The sequence below is a fragment of the Manis javanica genome, chromosome 10 (genome assembly GCF_040802235.1).
Source record: "Manis javanica isolate MJ-LG chromosome 10, MJ_LKY, whole genome shotgun sequence".
NCBI lineage: Eukaryota > Metazoa > Chordata > Mammalia > Pholidota > Manidae > Manis > Manis javanica.
This window is the reverse complement of record NC_133165.1, coordinates 108,155,597-108,175,435: the sequence shown is the minus strand read 5'-3', so window position 1 is coordinate 108,175,435 and position 19,839 is coordinate 108,155,597. Positions and strand designations below refer to the sequence as shown.

The 19,839-nt window shown below is 37.2% G+C and overlaps 1 protein-coding gene across 30 annotated transcripts in view; it reads left to right on the top strand.

The window, feature by feature from the left end:
- Positions 1-19,839, top strand: part of RBFOX2 (RNA binding fox-1 homolog 2) — a 294,708-nt gene that overhangs the window by 209,921 nt on the left and 64,948 nt on the right. For all 30 annotated transcript variants that reach the window (XR_012121583.1, XM_073213829.1, XM_073213833.1 and 27 more), the window contains one exon: positions 18,916-19,140. Coding sequence is in view for 29 of the 30 variants with exons in the window: in XM_073213829.1 (XP_073069930.1) it covers positions 18,916-19,140 (225 nt within the window). In the remaining variant the exon portion in view is untranslated. The remainder of the gene's footprint in view (positions 1-18,915; positions 19,141-19,839) is intronic.

Sequence of the window (19,839 nt, the reverse complement as noted above, 5' to 3'; positions counted from 1 at the left end):
GTGAAGTATCAATTATATGAGTATATCATCTTTGTTATAAATTTTGTTTTTGACATGTTTGATTTTACTCAGTTTCATAACTTATTGATCATGTATATTGTTAGTAATTTATAACTTCAAAAATGAGGGGATATTATTACCCTCTACTCTTTAAGTAGGACATTTTTTTCCTTCTCTGTTATCAAGCATGCTGTTGTCTGGCAAGATTCTGTCTTCCAATCTCTAGGTCTTATCCAGATTCCTCAAAGGTAATACTAATTTTAAGTATTTAAACATATTTTTTTACTATTTCAAAGATGCCAGTTGGACCAACAAATGACATACTGAAAAGCGGCAAACGTACATTTGATCACTTCCCTTGAAATGTTCAAATTGTATCAGAAGAGTGTTGAAAAACCAAAATTGAGAATTATAGATCTTTTAAATCAGTAGCAACAGTAAAATGGGATTTTATTTTTCTATTGAGAATAGGAGTAAAACAACCCCAAAATACATTCAACCTTATGAAAAATATTTGGACTTAATAGTACTTATTATAAATCAATTATCATAGAAATATTCTTAGACTGGCTTAATTTGGCATAGTATTCTTCTCATCATGGCTATTGAATTTTTTTAAAGGGCTATCTGTTTCAGAATACTAAAATAACATTTCTTATTTAATTAGTGGTTCAGGAAATAGGTATAGCTAGGCTGCTATTAACAAAAGGAAAATACAGTTTTAAAGCTATTAACAAAAGGAAAATACAGTTTTAAAAAGTATAACTTGAAATCATGTAACTGAAGATATTCATTCAGAATTACAGGACAAAATTTTACATTTCATATATGAAGAAATAATTAAGCAGAAAATACAGAACTGAAAATAGTTATGAAATTATAAAATAATACTTATATATCCACAAATTGCATATATATATTTATGTATGTATGTATGTGTATTTTCTTTTATGTAGTACTGACTATGAGATTCCTTGTAGGAAGTTTTGAGGAGACAAACCGAGACTTAAGTAAAGGAGATGAGATTTTGAAAGACTGTTAACTTACAGCAGAAATCCATAAACTTGTTCTGTTAATGGCTAGACAGTAAATACTTTTGGCTTTGTGAGCCACGCTGCACACAACTATTCAGCGCTGCTCTTGTAACGTGTAAGAAGTCATAGGTGATACAAAAATGAATGGGTATGACCATGTTCCAGTAAAACTTTATTTGTGGACACTAAAATTTGAATTTCATATAATTTCCATGTGTGACAAAATGTTCTTCTTTTGAATTTTTTTAGCTGTTTAAAAAAGTAAAAACCATGCTTAGCCTTCAGGCTGTACAATAACAGGTAGCGGACTGGCTTCATACTGAAGCCATAGTTTACCAATCCCAACTTAGAAGGCTGCAGGTCCTCCCTACTTTTTTAGTAGAAGAAAGGTTTTCCCGTATAGCTTGATGACAGGGACACCATTTCTAGCAGTTTTGACAGGTCATCTTGGATCCCTATTAGAGTGAAACCCCTTACTTGCTCTCTCATTTCTCACTTCCTTTTTCCCTCTACCTTGTCCCCAAATCTGAGCCATTTGCAATTCCCCAAGTATGCCATATTTTACACCTCACTGCTTTTCATATTGTTTTTCATGTATTATTACTTTGGGCCAGAATGCCTTTTTCTCCATCATGATTAATTTCTTGCTTTCTTCAGAAAACAATCTATTTTATAATCTCTTCTTAGTGCTTCACAGGCATTGTGTGTGAATTGCTGTCTTAGCCCATATTATGTAGTACTGTAATTGTGAGTATATTTGTCAGTTTTTTCCGTCAGACTGTAGTTTCTTTCAGGATTAGGACTATATCACCAGTGCTTGTTAGGATATCTGGCTCAGTTTAGTATTTAGTAAATACTTCTTGACTGAATTAATGAATTTCAACTTGTTGAGTCATTGACTGGGACCTCTTTTGAAATAAAGAACAGAAGAGTTAAATTGGATAATCACACATGTCTTCATGTTTATTATTCAGAGCAGTTAATAAATAATTAAAATATAATGTCATTTTGGAAATGGATGCTGCATTTGGCTTGAAGAAAGGAGTATTTTGGAGTAAACAGCCATTGGTGGAATACACTAATCTCTTGTAGATGTTCCAGTGGAAAGCTGTGTATATCCAGAAGATAGCATGTGGGTAAGTGACATACGAGCTCTAGCCTTCTGGGAAGTTGAAAAAGGAAAGAACAACATGACCCCAGCAAGTGTAGCAGGGACAAAGAGAAATGGAAAGTTGACTGAAATTTGAGGGATCAGCAACCCATAGTAGATGATACCAAATGTGGTATATTGAGTATAGCCATTGCCCTCTCCTTTTCCTTCCCCTTAAGAAGACCAAGATTTAGGTTCTTTGCCATACCACTTTTGAAAACCTGTCAACACAAAAAATATATATTAGACCATAACCATTCCATGTCACTTTCAATTGTTTGTTGCTTTTTTTTTTACCCTTTTTTCTTCTCTGTGTATTTCTTTTTGCATAGTTTCTATTGTGGTGTTACTAAATGGACTAATCTTTTCTTCTGGAATGTCTCATCTGCCATTAATCCAATCCAGTGTGTTTGTTTTGTTTTGTTTCTTAAATCTCAGACAATACAGTTTTCATATCTAGAATTTTGATGTGGGCCTTTTTTATATCTCCTATGTCTTAATTTTTATTTTATATACTATTTTTCTTGAAATACAGAATACAGATGTTTTAATGTCCTTATCTGCAAATTCTAACATCTGTATTACTTTTGGACCATTTGCAATTGATTTTTCTCATCATCGTGGGTTGTGTTTTCCTGCTTCTTTGCATACCTGGTAAGTTTTGATTGGATGCCAGACACTGACTTTTACCTTGTTGGATACCAGATATTTTTTTATTTCTGTAAATATTCTTGAGCTTTGAAAACAACTTAGCTGAGTTTCTGAGAGTTTGATCGTTTCAGGTCTTGTTTTTTAAGTTCTGTTAGACAGGACCAGTAGTTATATTTAGTCTCTGGTTAATTTGTCCCCACTATTGAGGCTGGACTCTTCTTAGTACCCTAACTGATGCTTCAAATGATCAGGTTTTTCAGTCTCCTTGGGAACAGGCATTTTTGCTGGTACTGTGTGAGCCCCTACCATTATTTCCTCCAACTGATTCAGGTGGTCCTTGCCCCGGCTTCAAGGAGTTATTCGCATACATGCAGGGATCATTACTTACCTGAGTATTTCAGGGGAGCAACTGTAGATCTCCAAAGTTCTCTCTATGCAGCTTTCTCTTCCGCAGTGCTCTCCCTGTAAACTCTAGCTGTCTTGGCTTTCCTAGACTTTTAGCTCTATCTCCTCGACTCCTAGAGACCACCAAGCTCCACCTGACTTCCCGGTATTGGTGCCGTAGCCCAGAAACTTTCTCTAGGAAGCAAGCTGGGGCATTGATAAAGCTCACCTTGGTTTTTCCTGTCTCAGGGGGCACTGTCCTTCTTTGCCTACTGTACAGTGTCTTGAGTGGTGGTGTTTCATGTATTTTATTCAGTTTTTTTGGTGTTTGAGGTGGCAAGATAAATCTGGTTCTTGTTACTCCGTACTCCATCTTGATGGAGGCAGAAGTGAGGCCTCTGATTTCTAAATGATAATTAAGTGGTTTGTCACTTAATATATTGCTAATTTATGAATGAAAAATCAGTTGCACAGTAATTTCAAGTAGTATTAGAGAAGAATGCATAAGATACATAAATTATTAAAATACAAGGTGGAATATGGTCAAGTATGTGGATATGAAGTCAGTTAAATACGATTAGAAGTTCAGATGAGGAAAGAATTCGTTTAGAAAGCATGCAGAGGTAAAAAACGAGAGAAGAAAGGCTGTGGCATGTACTGTGTGTGTGTGTGTGTGTGTGTGAGAGAGAGAGAGAGAGAGTGTGTGTGTGTGTGTGGCAAGACATCTGAATCTAGAATCAAACTGTTGAATGAGATGCAGTGGTTAGAATAGTTTCAGAGAGAGTCTAGGACTGATCTAATTAAAGATAAAATAACAAAAAATAATCTTGTCGAAGCTTCTTTAACAAGAATACAGGGACAAGAGCCTAGGAAGAAGATAGGTTTCTATGTTTTTAGTTCAGCATAATTTGTGGTCTGTTGTGGAAAAGGAAAAAGATCCTTTCTCCTGTGGTTTGCTTGTCATTACAATTCTGGCATTTTGAATAAGGAGGGAGAAAAGTCAAAGTAACATTTGTTCACTTAAACAGTGTAGAAGACAGGGACACTTTGGACTGTGAAAATAATGATCATTGTTCTAAAATTTCTGGAACCCCTAGGCCGTATTTAGACTATTACTATTTAAATGGTTTTCGGGTTATCTAGAAATTTCAGTGGGGGTGGGGGCTATGGAACTAAACATGTTGTACTCATTAATAAGGAATGTGAATGGCACTGTTTAGAGTTTTCTCAGCTTCAGGTAAAATGGTTGCCTAACCGTCATGCTGGCATAGCAACTGTGAACCAAAGTTCATCCAAGTATATGCTTTAAAGTTTTCACTCCTGAGGAACCAGGAGACATTTTTGAGAAACTGGGAATGTATGTGTTTGTTTGTGTTAATTTCACTTAGCCTGTGTTTTACATAAAGTCTGTAGTAAGAAGAATATGATTTTCCCCCTTGTGTGTGTGTGTTGATGTGACTGCTTATGTGAAAAAGAGCATGAAGAACTTTAAGGTTGTAACTCAGCTGTTAGGTCTTACACTGTGGACTGTGTATAAACAGTCCTTTTTCTTCTTCCTTCACAATAATGGTGGTTATTATCTCTACTACTTTTCTTTTTTAAGCCAGCAGTAAAGAGTTTTGTAGACATGATCTCAGTTAATTTTTATAGATAGCCCATTAGTAGCTATCCTCTTCAATTTACAAATACTGAGTCATTGAAAAGTTAAGTCACTTGTCGAAAGTCACCCAACTATACGTGGCAAAGCCTGGGTTTGAATTCACATTTATCTTTTTTGTAGCCCTTTTTTTTTAATATGATAGCCATTGTATTAACTATAACATGGAGAATAGAGGGCCTTAATATTTATTGAACTTTTTCTTTACATAAGAAAAATCTCTATAACTCACCTTGAACCAAAACCTTGAGAAATGTCTGCTAATTTTCTTGGAGCCTTGTTTCTCTGGGATAAGTACAGCATTGATCAATTTGACTATTCTATACACAGCTTTAATTTCCTGAAATTTTATCTCAGCACAGATGCTTTATAATTTGATGGTTTAGTAATTCATATGGGACCATGTTTGTGCAGGATAAGAGAGAAATCAAAAGTATTGGGTCTTTAGAGTATCTCTTAGCCACTTTGGGCAGGGGAACAGCTAAACTGCTTAAGGCACTTTATTGACTTTCTATTGCAGAATACTAAGTTTCAAATGGTAATATACCAAATGTTTTTGTTTTTGTTTTTACTACATTCTGACCCTTGGGTAAGGCCTTTTTATCACAAAATCATAGATTCTCAGAGTAGAATGAACTTTGTTTTACAAGTCAAGATACATTTCCAGAGAGGAAGTGAGTTATCCAAGGTCTTATGGCAAGGTAATGGCAGAACTGGAGCTGGAACTCCTTTTTTCATTGTCTCTGTCTGGTATTCTTTCTGTCAGAACATTTTCCTAGGAAGTTCCTTAACAAGTTCTTTAACAAAAGATGTTTAGTCTGTAGAGGCTAAAATATCAAGTTCGTATATGCTCCTCATTCCTAAAAGGGAAAATCTTTAAATGAACAAAATGTTATAGTCATGTATCTTGAGCATTTTTTGCTAGAAAGTTATTCTTGATGAAGCTAGATAGTCTGGTTAATGAGATAAGGATAATAAAGGAATTTTAGGTGAGGAAGATTCTAAGAAATAAGAAATAGATAAATGCCCTTTGGTTTTTTTAAAAAAGTAGCTTGAAGATTTCTTTTTGGTTTTTGAGCATTTAACTTGACATGGAAAAACAGGAAATGTCGAGTGATATCTGGGAATGTTTTCCGTACCAAGGAACCAAACAGCTGCTTTTTGGTACTCTTAGGAGCTGACTTTAGGTCTCCATCCTCGGTTTTCCACGTGCTGCCTTTCTTAAGTGGAATGCCCTGCCTTACTCTGAGACAGGATTTCCTGTTTAGTATAACAACTTATTTATGATAGCTTTTTGATGAATTCTTGCAACACAGGACCCTAATTCCTTCCCTAGGTTTATATGTCTCGTTATGATAAAGGATTAATATTGCAATCACTAGTTTATAATTTTCCTTTAAGCTTCTCTAATTTGCTTTTACTGAATCTTAGTATGTTACAGGGTAATTTTAAAGAAACAAAGAAGTTTGTTAACCCATATCCTTTCCCAAATTAAAAAGGAACTTAGAATTTTAGAGCTTACTTATGGTTGAAATCTTACACAGAAAATAAATCATGACTTTTGGGTCAAGATGATAGATGCTTTCACTTGCCTCCCATCTCTTGTAAGACTCCACTGAAATAACAGTGTAGAAATGCAAAAAGAAAGAAACCAGTAGCTGCAAATAGAAAAGGGTAAAGAGTAATATTACTAATAAATAAGAGAGTTAACCAAATTTCTGGAAGAATTAAAGCAAATGGGAGCCACTTGATGGGTGAATGGAGGAGAAGCTAAAGCCTGACAGTTAGTACAAGGATATTGCTGGTGGTGTGGAAACCAGAGAGACTCTGGGCTCATTGCAGGAATGAAGAAGGAATAGACAAGCGATTCTGTGTATATTACATAGGGAATAACTGCTTGGCATTGCTATAGCCTTTCCAGTGCTTTCCTGATGGACGTAGCCATCATTTACTGTGCTCTCCCTTTTCTCCTTCATTACAAAAGAAAAAGTAAAAACCCCAAATTGTTTGACTCCAGAGAAGTTCATTAAAATGTTTGGAGAAATTTAGTTCCTTTTGTATTAGATATAGACACCCCTTTAGTCTAATATTTGGGAGAGGTGCTGATTCCACACCTTCCAAGCAGCTTACACTAAAATGAAGCCTGCCAGTTGACATGCTCATTATTATCTCGTTCTGAGTTCCAGTTAGAATTTTAGTACCAGGGAGAGTCCTAAGCAGATTTACTTACGCACTAGCAGAGGAAACCCACACCAGTTAACCAAGTCCTTATAACTGGGTCACCAATTCATGAGGATCATTAGTCATGCGAGAGGAACTTGCTGAATGACAGACCAGAAGAAACAAAGGGAAAGCCTGGCCCTAGGGAAAAAATAATCCAAGGAACCAGGGAAATATATAGAAGCATTCTAACTAGCACAGTCAGATTCAAGAAAATAATACATTTATAAAACTAGTACTGGGTGTAATGAAAAGGGAACAATTTGAGAATGCAAAAGATTATGCTAAGTGAAATAAGTCAGCCTGAGAAAGACAAATACCATATAATTTCACTTACCTGTAGAATATTAAAAAAACAAAACAGTAAAACTCATAGATACGGAAAATAGATTGGTGGTTATCAGAAGGGAGAGGGGGCTTGGAGGTGGGGGAAGGGGGTCAATTGTATGTTGACATTTAATATCTAGATTTAGCTGTGGTGATCACTTTGTAGTGTATGCAAATATCAAATTATTATGTTATACATCTGAAGTTAATGTAGTGTTATATACCAATTTTACCTCAGTTTAACAACAACTCAATAAAAACCTTATCTGCTGACACTTTATTAGGGAGTAACATCTTAGGGGAGCATGGGCAAGGAAAGGGAAGTGAACAAGGAAGGCAGGCTGCCCAAAGCTTTGTGATAGGCATTGCTGTTTTAGATGTTCCTTCTCTTACATTGGGATTATGTTCTAATAAACCCATCCTAAATTGAAAATATTGCAAATTGAAAATGCATTTTATACACCTAATCTATTGAACATCACAGTCTAGCCTACCTTCAGTGTGCTCAGAATGCTTACATTAGCCTGCAGTTGGGCAAAATCATCTAACCCAAAGTCTGTTTTATAATAAAGAGCCAAATATCTCATGTATTTATTGGATACTGTGCTGAAAGTGGAAACAGAATGGTTGTCCGGGTACAGAATGGTTGTCAGCATATTGGTTGTTGACCTTCATGATGGCGGGGCTAATGGAGCTGTGGCCCGCTGCCCCGTCCAGCATCACGAGAGAGGACTGTGCCACATGTTGTTTACCTGGGAAAGGATTCAAATTCAAAATTGGAAGTATGGTTTCTGCTGAGTGCACATTGCCTTCTTCACGCCATTGCTAAGTCAAAAATTTTTAAGTCTGGGACCATCTGTACTTGGTTTCAGAAGAACCTCCTCAAAGAGATTCTGTGGAACTATTGCTTTTCTGGCCAATCCATCCAAATAGAGTGTGTAAAGGTATTTTATTTACTTGTTTCCTGTTGTCTCCTGCTCCTTGCCTATTTTGGTCAAGTTTGCCGTATGAACAGTTAACTCATCTGACCCTCTCAGCAGCTTTGAGGGGGTAGGGGCAGGGCCTGCGTCCAGTGCACAGATCTGCAGAGTGATGGGTCATCTAAGCCCAGAGACGTTAGAGGGGTCAGTAACCCCTAATGGCAGCCTTCAGCCTTGGAGCCTCTACCTTTCAATAATATATTTAAAAAGGGTCCCTTCTAACAAAGGGAATTGTTTCATCATAAAATGCTGTTTATCATAAGTCCTGTACCCATTCAGTTTGCTATCACTTACATGTATTAATTTGATAAAAATAAAAATTAATATGGGAAAGTAAATTACCAAAACATACTTAGAAATAACTGTCAAAGATCTTATAGAATGCATATGGGGTAAAAAAAATGTGAACCTCAAATAGTAAAAGATAAAATCTTATTAGTTTATATCAGGGTAATCTTCTTTAAGAAAATTGGACTTCTAGAATTGGTTTTTTCCCCTTTCCCACCCATTCCTGCCTCACTCCCCATCATCATGCTTCCCTTAGGCCTGAAATCAAGGTCTTCTCCTCCTCCCACAGGCCCATCGCCAGACTGCTGATGACACTTCGCTTTGTTTCTAGCCCAGTACCTGGGTATCCTTCCCTCTGCCCATGCTGTAGTTCACGGTCTCATCCAGGTCCCTTCTGGGCGTGCAGCATCCTCCTCACGGAGCGCTTTGTCTTCCCATCCCCAGGTCTCCTTTGTTTCCCCATGCTAGGTGGGTTTTGGTCTCTTCCTGTGCTAATGGTGGTTATAGCTTTTAAAAAATAACAGAAGTCTCAAAAAAAATAAAATAAAATAACAGAAGTCTATAGTTACTTGTACACTGTATGAGGTTGAACATTTCTTTTTTCCCTTTAACAAGTACTTAATGAGTGTTTTTAAGAAAGTCGCTGAGAATACAAAGATTAATTAGACAACTACCTGCCCTCAAGGAGTCCATGTTCTATAGAGGCAATAGATATGTAAACAAATAGTTGTAATAGAATTAAGTAGTAGGATTGGAGGGGATAAAAGAAGGGAATGATTTTTTCCTATTTGGTTGAATCAGAAACCACAGAGAGCAGAGATAACCAAACTAAATATTAAAGTGTGTACATGTTAGCCAGATGGATAGGAAGGGGGAAAGCCTTTAAAAGCAGAAAGAGGAGGGTGAAACAACACAAAGATTTGATCCACATAAGAGCACCACCTGAGCTGAGCCACTGTCATCTCTCAGGAGGGTTATTAATAACCTCCTCAACTGGTCTACCTGCTTCTGCCTTTCCTGAGTGATCCATTTAAAACCTAAATCTGACCACGCCACTTCTCTACTCAAAACTCTTGAGAATTAAAGCCAAAATCCCTATGGTAGCCTTAAGCTTTACAAGATTTCTACCCAGCATCTCTTTCTCTTCCTTTCTCACTTCATCTCCTGCCATTCTGTTGCTTGCTTATTCCAGTTCAGTCATGGAATCATCTAGGTCCTGGAATCATCTGAGCATGTTTTACCTCTGAGCCTTTACATTAGGGTTCCCTTTGTCTGGAGCGTTCTTCCGGAGATAGACACATGGCTTCTCCCTGAATTTCTTCAGGTGTCTGCTCAAATGTCACCTTCCGTGACCACCCAGTGTCCAATAGTGATCCTCTACCTCCAGCCCCAGTACTCCTGTACCTGCCTTCTTGCTTTATTTTTCTCCATAGCGTACCACCTGTTTCTTACTTTGCTTGCTTGTTTATTATTTGTCTTTCCCTACTGGAATGTAAGCTCCAAAAGGCAGGAATTTTGTCTTTTTAATCACTATTGTCTCCCCAACTAAGGACAAAGTAACACTTGATAGGTAGTCAGTAAATATTTGATGGCATGAATTGAAGCTGAGTAGGTGAAGTGTGCAAGGGGTATGACTTCTGTACAAAGGTATTTGGACTTGAAACTGTAGGTATTGAGGAGTCTTAAGATTTTAAGAAGAGAATTAACAGTATCTTATTTAGATTTTATTTTTATTTGAAAATAAAAATTGATTAGGTTGAAAAATTAAGTTGAGGCTAAGTTAGAAGAACTATTGAAAGAAAGATTCTTGGGATAGCCTGGATGAGAGTGGATGAGAGCAGAGACACTTGTTTTTCTTTTCATTTCCCAGACAGTACATATCATGATAACATAGACTCTCACCTGTAGCCTTTTAATTACTATGTGTATTTAATAGAACTATAATACTTCATTTTCTGTGGGAAATATTCATGAATGACTCTTTATATTGCAATATGCTTTCTGCAGAGTTCCTAAAGCTATTGAGAGAAAGGTTCCTATGGGTTTTTTTTTTGCAGACTTATTACTTCAAAAGCAGATATTCAACTGTCTGGTTAACTGAATTTAGCAAGCATCACTGAAGATCGACTACTAGGTGCTTATCATTTGTTGAGGAAGCTGTGATGACAAAGCACAGATTCAGTCTGATCTACTTGGGGGCTTTACTTAGGAAATAAATAGGGGAAATAGAAGCCATCATGCTAATTGTGATTGCACACAAATGCAGTTTTGTTCTGAGAAGTGTATAGGGAAAAATGTCTGTTACATTATATTATATCATATGAATTACTCATTTTAAAATAAAAGTGAACTGTAATAGAACATGTAATGCAAAATCTATAAATAATAATTAAATATTTTATGATACAGGAGACACTACAAAATCTTGCTAATGTTTTATTCTGAACTTGAGCTATGGCTGTTTTTAAGGATATTCCAGTTTAACATAGAAGATGCAAGTTCGATTTGTCTGTGCAGACAAAATAGAATAAATTAGTTTAAATTGTATTCAAAAGTTTGGTTAAAGAAAAAGAATAATCATCTGTGCATTGCATTAAGCACCAGTTACACTGTATAGAATAGACAGCCAACCTTTACTTGTGTGTTAGGGGCCTTCCATTTCCAAGGAAGCACGGAGCTGAACCAGCGTCTCTTGTTATGGGTGGAAGACATGGTTCCTGGATGTTTGAGGTTCTCAATGCTGCTTACACGAGATACTGAAGAAAGAGCTTTTAAGAGGTTGGAGACATTAAGACCATTACAGGATTTGTTATTTTTAATGTAATAGTCTACTGATTTGAATGACTTTGTCCTGAAATATTTGTTTTTCTGTTTAAGTATTCATTGCTGTGAGATGGCAGAACTCAGCCTTAGGGGGAGTGTGGGTGGGCCAGCTTTTCTCTTTTGAGTAATTTGAAAGAGGTGTGTTTGTGTGTCTTTGAGACAAGTGATTTGGAGGCAAGTTTGTAGTTTTGCTGTCCAAGCCGGTACCTTAGACTTACAGCTGTCCTTAGACTTAAATATACCAGATCCTGTAAATTATTCTTATTCTAACATGAAGATAAAATAATTTGTATTTCAGGGCATAAATCTGCAAAGAAGTAAAAAGCTAACCTTTTCAAACAATATGGCCTCTCTCTCACTTACCAACTTTACATTTCCCTGTATGGCCCCGGAAGATGACTGGTTAGCCAGAGACGGGTAAGATTCCTCAAGGGAAGAACAACCTAAGACAGGCACAGTCGCAGGGGGGCCATCAGGTGAGAAAATGGGGATCAACAGAGGTGAGGCTTAGAACCTCACCCCCCCTGTTTTGAGAGAAATCTGCTGCATCCGTGGTTGTTTTATTGCCCTTGTCTAGCTCGGATTAACACATAGTCTACAGGCACACACCTGATCATCTACAATTGCTCTCTTACAACACTAAACTATGTTTTCTATCTTTATCTTGCACCTACCTACCACCTCAGCATTTTATTAAAAATAATAATAATAATAAAGGGAGAAATGTGGGATCCACGTATAAATCAAGTATAAAAATCAAACGAATATTCATATTTGACCTGATTGTTTATAGTTCATAATGCATGATCAAAACCGAAAGTTTCTGTGATGACTGCCCTTGTACTGTTCACCATGTAAGAACTTATTCACTATGTAAGAATTTGTTCACCATGTAAGAACTTGTTCATTATGCTTCAGAAGATTGGAGACTGACGAGAATTAGGCTTGGGGTGGATTAATGATTGTGCATTGAGCATTGACTGCCCTATACAGAATTTTATTGTTGTTAACAACCATTTGATCAATAAATATGAGAGATGCCCTCTCAAAAAAAAAAAAATAATAATTTGTATTTCTTCTGTTATTTTGTCTGCAAGACCTCACAATGGCACCCAGTTTACTTCTGTGCCCCAGCTTCCCTTCATGGGGTAGTAGGTCGCTCAAACTTTGGGTCCTAGTCTTCAGTTAAACCCCACTTTAGTCTAAAAGAGGGGCCTGTTGTTAGGTTTGCATTTCAGTAGGTGTGAATTTTTAAAAAAAACAACACAAAATGAGTTAATCCTCTTATCTGTGGGTTTCATGTAAGGTAGTCCTACTATCAAGTAACTTACATTTATGGCCACTATTACCTTCATCATAACCTCCCGAAGCTCTGCCCTCTTCTGGAAGTGTAGGTGCTCTAAGGGCATCTTGGCGGCACCTGTGGCCACTGTAGTTCTCCCCCATGCTACCCAGGTGAAGCCTCTAACGGCAATCTTTCTTAATGTGCCATGCGCTAGAGCCCTGTTACCACACAGTGAGTCATAATCTGTGGGGAAAGAGCCTTGATTTAGAAAGCAAACAAACATCTTCCCAGAGTGGTTGGTTGTTAGGCTTAATAAAAAATGGGACTATGCTGTCAAGGAACCAGGTAAAAGAAGAGTTTGTGAAATTCATATGTTGGTGTCCATGAATAAAGCGTTACTATGACCCAGCCATGCTGTTACGTATCACTTACATATTGTCTATTGCTGCTTTCATGTTACAGCAGCAGAGTCGAGTAGTCACATCAGAGAGCAGACAGACTGTAGGGTCTAAAATATTACTGTCTTGCCCTTTACAGAAAAAAATGTGTCGATCCTGCTTTATACCATAATTCCTTTAGGGATAGCTCCGTGGAGAAGGAGTTATTTGAGTTGACCCTTTATGGCCCAAATTTTTCATTACACGTGGGTATTCTTGATAGAGGCTTGATGGAGGATACAGCTTTGGGAAAGACACCCCACTAGAGCAGTCTGGCTGTGATTTGGGGACCATACTTGGGTAATAAAGAGTCCAGCACTTGCACCACAGAATTATAGTTTGGAGTTGTGTATGAGATGACGGCGGGGGGCGGGGAATGATTGAGGACCCTCCTGGAGTTGCCACATGGGATAGTGACTGAGAACACTGGCTTCAGATTCTACTTAGATTTGGATTTGAGTCTACTTATTTCAGTTATTAGCTGAGTGGTATTTGATAAGATACTTAACTTTTAAAAAATGTCAGTTTCCATATCTAGAAAAGGAGAATAATGGAAATACCTATCTTTTAGGGTTGTGAGAATTAAATGAGTCAATAGATATAAAGTGCTTAAGGTGTTGCCAGATACATAATAAGCATTCATTAAATGTAAGCTGCTACTCACAGACCCCAAAAAGGGACTAGCGGTTACCAAAGGGGAGGGGTAGAGGAGGGTGGGTGGGGAGGGAGGGAGAAGGGGATTGAGGGGGATTATGAATAGTACACATGGTGTGGGGGGGTCATGGGGATGACAGTGCAACACAGAGAAGATAAGTGACTGGCATCTTACTACACTCATGGACGGTGACTTCAATGGGGTATAGGGATAATACGGGTGAATGTAGTGACCACATTTTTTTTCATGTAAAACCTTCATAGAAATGTATATCGATGATACCTAAATAAATAAATGGAAGCTGCTAATACAGGTGAGGGAGGGTCTAGAAGAGTTTAGGATGTATTTAGTAGGCAGTGGTGAAACTTTGTGTCACCAGTTTGGTACTCATACATACTGCTCTGAATTGTACTGAAGTTTTGCATATGCTGATGGTAGCCTCCCTAATGGGACGGTAAACTCCTGAGAGGCAAATTTCTAATTTGTTATGATGTCTTCAGTGTCTGTGACATTGTGGCCCCGTAGTAGGTTTTTAGTGCTTGTTTTAAAATTGAAATAGAATTTCGGATCTCTCTCCCCATTGCCTTTTCAGCTAGTTGACCATTCTAGAGACTTCTTCGGTGGATTTTTTTGTTTTTTTTGCCATACAATAGTACTGCTGTAATTAGTGTTGTGTCTCTGTAATTTGTTTTCTTAAATATTGTCCCCATTCATATGGTCATGAAGGTCTTTTTTTTTTTTTAATTTCACAAAACAGTGCATTATAGTGGCATCTAGTAGGATTCTAATACTTGCTTAGTTGTGAGAGTTTGGCCCTGTGATCTACCTGGTGCTTACAGTGGTTGAGAAACTTTCACCAGGAGTATAAGGTTGGTCTGCTTTTCATTTTATCTTACCAGTTCTTCACAGCAACATAATGGCATTAACGTTGCTATTTTACAGATGGAAGAAACTGAAGCAGAGAGAAGGTGGGGAGTAACATTTCAGTTTTTACAGCTATAGTAAGTGACAAAACTGAGATTCAAATTATATTCTAACCATACACTCCAGAATTGCCCATGGTGAAATATGAAATTTGTTGGGTCTTGGATGGATTTAAAATATTTTAGGTAGTGCCTAAGTAGTGGAATAAGCAAATTTGTATTGGGAGAATGATACATTTTTAACAATTACTAGTCTTTAAAACCCACACATTTCTTTCCTATGTAGGTATCATCTTGAACTTTAATGAAAGATGGTATCCCTAAAATTGTTGGGTCACAGAGTGGCTTGCATTCTGTGTAAAATAAATACTGTTTTTTGTCCTTTAATATTTAATTTCTCTTTTTGAACTTTTGTGTAGATAATACAATGACAGTGAGATGGCAGGATATTGAATTGATTTGTTGAATGATTACTGAAATACCAATGCTAATCCCAAGTTTGTCCGTTTCATGTATCATTTTTCAGGTGGTGATGGCTGTTCATTTAAGAAAAACCTAGAAAAGCAGCTTTGTTAGTCATTTGTGTCTTCTTAAAACTGAGTTCACAATGTAGGTAGCTTTTTTTTTTTTTTTTTGAGAGCAAGTTACAGGCTTTTATTTAGAAATAAAGTGAGAGGAAAGAGCTCCTGGCTCACACCAGGAGGGGACAAGAGAGCCCCTAGGTAACTTTTCTTAATATTTGGAAAATCTGACTTCTTAGTATAGTAAATTATGTTGCTGAAGGGAAGGCACTTAACCAAGGAAATGCTTTGTTGAAAATTCTGCCAATTCCTGTAGTGAATCCATGTGGATACCAGGAGGATTAGAGGCAGCCTGCACTTTCTTACCTCACAGTTGGCTTTCAAGAGGATGGAGACACCCCTTGTCTTAGATGGGCTGCATTATTATTCTACCGATGCAAAACCCTTAAGTAAGAATCATCCTGCATGACTGCCAGGCATGGTTCTATGAGCTGTGGGTGCAACAGTGAGCAAAACAGGCAAAACCTCCTGCCCTCCTGAAGCTTACCTTCTCATCGAGGAGACCAGACAAATGAAGGACAGTCCTGTGATCTATGAGGAGAAGGGAGAAAGAGTTGTTGAAATTTTAGGTAGTTGATAGGGTAGGTGACGTTGGAGTAGAGATGTAAGAGAGGTACCCAGGCCAGCAAACATTGAAATACTGTGGCACAGAACTGCATGGGCACAGGAGGGGCACAAGAAGAATAAAAATAGTCTTGCTTTCAGAGAACTTGCATTTTAATGACATATACTGATAAGAACTAAAAGGCAACCATGGTTTTCTTTTTCATCTCATCTTTCATATAAAGTCATAATTGATATTTTAGGGAAGGAAGGAGTTTCAGTTAAGTCTTTATTAGGTTCTTGTTAGGTCAGGTAGAAATGTTATTGCATGGTACTCCTTATTGTCTTTTAATCTTGTGGAAAAGAAAGTTTAAAGACTGCTAAATGAGGGAAAAGAGAACTTATGTCTAGTTTTCTGGACTATAAGAAGATAAATTCATTTTCTCAGATGAAATATACTTAAGCTACTTAACCTGTGATTTGAAAAACAAAACATTTTCTTATAAACAGTGGTAAATTCTTGCCTAGAAATAATCATGTGAACTGTTACCTTATAGTTGTCTGGAGGCTATAGTACTTGTCTTCTGAATTTATAACTTTGGACTATAGCCTGGAATTTAATAGAAATATGAAATTACTTAAAATTTTTAATAATATATACTTGGGGAGGTTTTCAGACATTGTAGAATGTATGAGATAAATGCAAAATCTCTCTTCTCCCAGTTTCATTCCCTAATTATGTAAGCATAGTGGTTTTTTTTTCCCTAACAAAAATTTAAAAAACAGTGCTGTAAATAAAATATTCTACCTCTTCTTGACCTCCTAACAGAGGTTTCTGTTTCCCATTTTGGGGGAAACGATTCAGCCTCCGGCTCTCTTGTATTTCTTTGAAATGTATAGTGCCAAGGCTACAAGTAGATTCTATAAAATGTTTCTACTTTTCTTCCCTCATCTCCCACTGCTAACTGATGTATCTATCTCAATTCAGTTGAATGGATCAGGTTTGTCAAGACTATCCCTGTGGGACAGTTAATATTATGTGCTGTGTGCCAGACTCTCATTCCCAGCAGGGCTGAGTTGTCTTTTAGGTCTATTATATCTTCCAAGTTAACTTTTGCATATGTAGGAGAAGAGCTGAGGTTTACTTTTCATCTGGTAATCAGTTTTTTATTTTCTAAAAGAGCTTTCCTTTCCTCTGTTGAATTGACTCCATATCTTAATGTTGACTGTGTATACATGTATCCATCTCTGGATTCTTTTTTATTTTACTCCTCTATTTGTCTTTATGCCAATACCACACTGTTTTGATTACTATAGCTTTATAATAAGTCTTCAAGTCAGACAGTTTTTGTTCTTATTCAAAATTGTTTTGGCTTTTCTAGGTCTTTCACATTTCCATATAAATTTTGATAACTTGTCAATTTCTGCAAGAATCCCTGCTGAGATTTTGATTGAGTTTTTGGGGTTTGGGGTGCATGGTCATCTTAAGAATATTGAACTCTCCAATCTGTGATTATGTGTTTTGTTTTATGTAGAATAACTGCTTGTAGTAATGATGGTTGAACCTTCCTGTAAAAATAGTGTGAGATCTTTCCGCAGCTTAGGATTCATTTTGCTTGAGATAGTATGGATTTAATGGCCATCAAGTTAATATTGAAAGCCTGGGATGATGTTTAGAAAATACTGATGAAGATTCAGTTTCTGGCAGCTCTCAGTGAGTGGGTAGAGAATCCCCTCTTGAACTGAGAAAAAAGAAGGATAATTGGAACTGAGAAAGAGAAATAATTACTCTTCTGTTTAAAGAAAGTGATTGCTCATGAATTGGAAGAAAGCAAGAGACATAAAGCCAAATTTTCTTTGCTCCCTAATCATTTGATAACCAAAATATGGGGGAGGGAAAGCTAATATTTTGAAGCATTTGGCTGTCTGTGCCAATGGCTTCCAGAAGGAGAATGGCCCAAGACTTTGCAGACTTGTGTATCTTAAGTAAAACAATGGCTTTGCCTTTTATGGACTAAAATGGGAGTTCAGGAGGTCAGTTGTTGAGAAGGGAGGGCTTTGCAAAACCTGTTAAACAGGATTTTAAGTTCTCTTTTGTATCTGACCTTAAAGACAGAAGAGAGGGGTATGGAGCCAGAATGGCTTCTAACAATTTTCTATAGTTACTGAATATTCTTTATTGGTATTTCAAGTATTACACTGGATCCCAGGTAAGCATCTGGTAATGGATATGCTGTGCAGAGATGTCCAGCTGTGTCGTTAGCATTGTAGTGCTAGCAATGCTTAAGAAAAGTTCTCCATTTTTGTTGTCTGGGTTTTTTGTGTTTTTTTTGTCTATTTCTAATTTAAGGAAAGGTGTTTTTTTCTTTAACTATTCACCTAGCAGCCAAGACTTAAATAAATCTCTACCTTGAAATCCAAAGATTAATTTACTAATAATATGCTTTGTCCTGAACTCTGTGCTCTTAAAAATCTAGAGATCTATGTTTATTTTGAAATTTAATTTATAATGTCATGCTGTCTATTGCTATAAATTGTAATTTAATGAAATTGATTTGTTTTCCCCTAAGAATCACTAAAGGAATAGGAAGTGTCCTGAAGAAAATACTAATGGCCCAAACTAATTTCAACTGTTATAACTTACTTACCTTGTGTGAGAAATTTCCTGGCATTTTTAAAAACTTGGTTTAAAGGAAAATTTTTTACCCTTTGGTAACTAGCCAGCCCCAATATGGTCGTTGACCGGTCTTACAACCACAGACTGACTGAAGTCGGGTGAGTGTTTGTGTGTCTACATACATGTGAGTGTGTCTATACAGAGAGCGCTGTTTTCCCCAGTCCTGAGACAGTAAGCCTTCCATTTTACCTGAGCAGTGAGGGAATATTCAGAGAATTCTGTTTACTCAGTTTTAAATAATTATATAACAAGAAGTCACTTTTTGTCTTTATTTATTCTCTCTCTCTTTGTCTGCTTTAGGGTAACCAGGAGCCGACAACAACTCCTGACACAATGGTTCAGCCTTTTACTACCATCCCGTTTCCACCACCTCCACAGAATGGAATTCCCGCAGAATATGGAGTGCCGCACACTCAGGACTATGCCGGCCAGACCAGTGAGCATAACCTGACACTCTATGGAAGCACGCAAGCCCATGGAGAGCAGAGTAGCAACTCACCTGGCACACAAAATGGATCTCTTACGGTATGTGAACTGTGAGGTGCAAAGTGGAAGAGTGCATATTATCATGTTGAAATCTTCTTAATCGTACAGAAACCCTTGAAATTAATTTAACATTTACATTTCACTGTGTACCATTTATGTAATTTTAATTCTACTCCAAGCATTTTAATGAGAAGATAAAGATTTAGGATTAAAATTTAGTCACTGCCCAGGAGCTTGCATTTGGGAGATGGCACTGGCAATATAGCCAGGCGCAGTGGCAGGAGTAAACCTGGGGTAACTACACTTATTGTGGGGAGCATCTAGTAATGTATATAATGATCAAGTCACTATTTGTACATCTGAAAGCAGTATAATTTTGTATATCAACTATATTCCAGCAACAACAAAAAAGTAAACCTGGGGGATGCTGTACTTGTAAACTTCATTTTGCCATACCTCAGGGTCCCTTCTCTCCTCTCAGTCTCTCTGCAGTGTTCTACTCATTGCTGCCTCCCTCCTCCTTGGAACACTCAGCCTCTTGGTTTCATGATACTCCGCATTTTCCACCAAGCACTGGAAGTTCTTTCTTAGTCTCTCTTGTTGGTTCCTCCTTCACTCTTCAGCTTTTAAATGTTGCAGTATTCGTGGCCTGGATAACCCCCTTCCCTCATGCCCTCTGTCACTATAATTACACCTCTAAATTCTCCTAGCTGCTCAAGCAAACCCTATATGTCATTC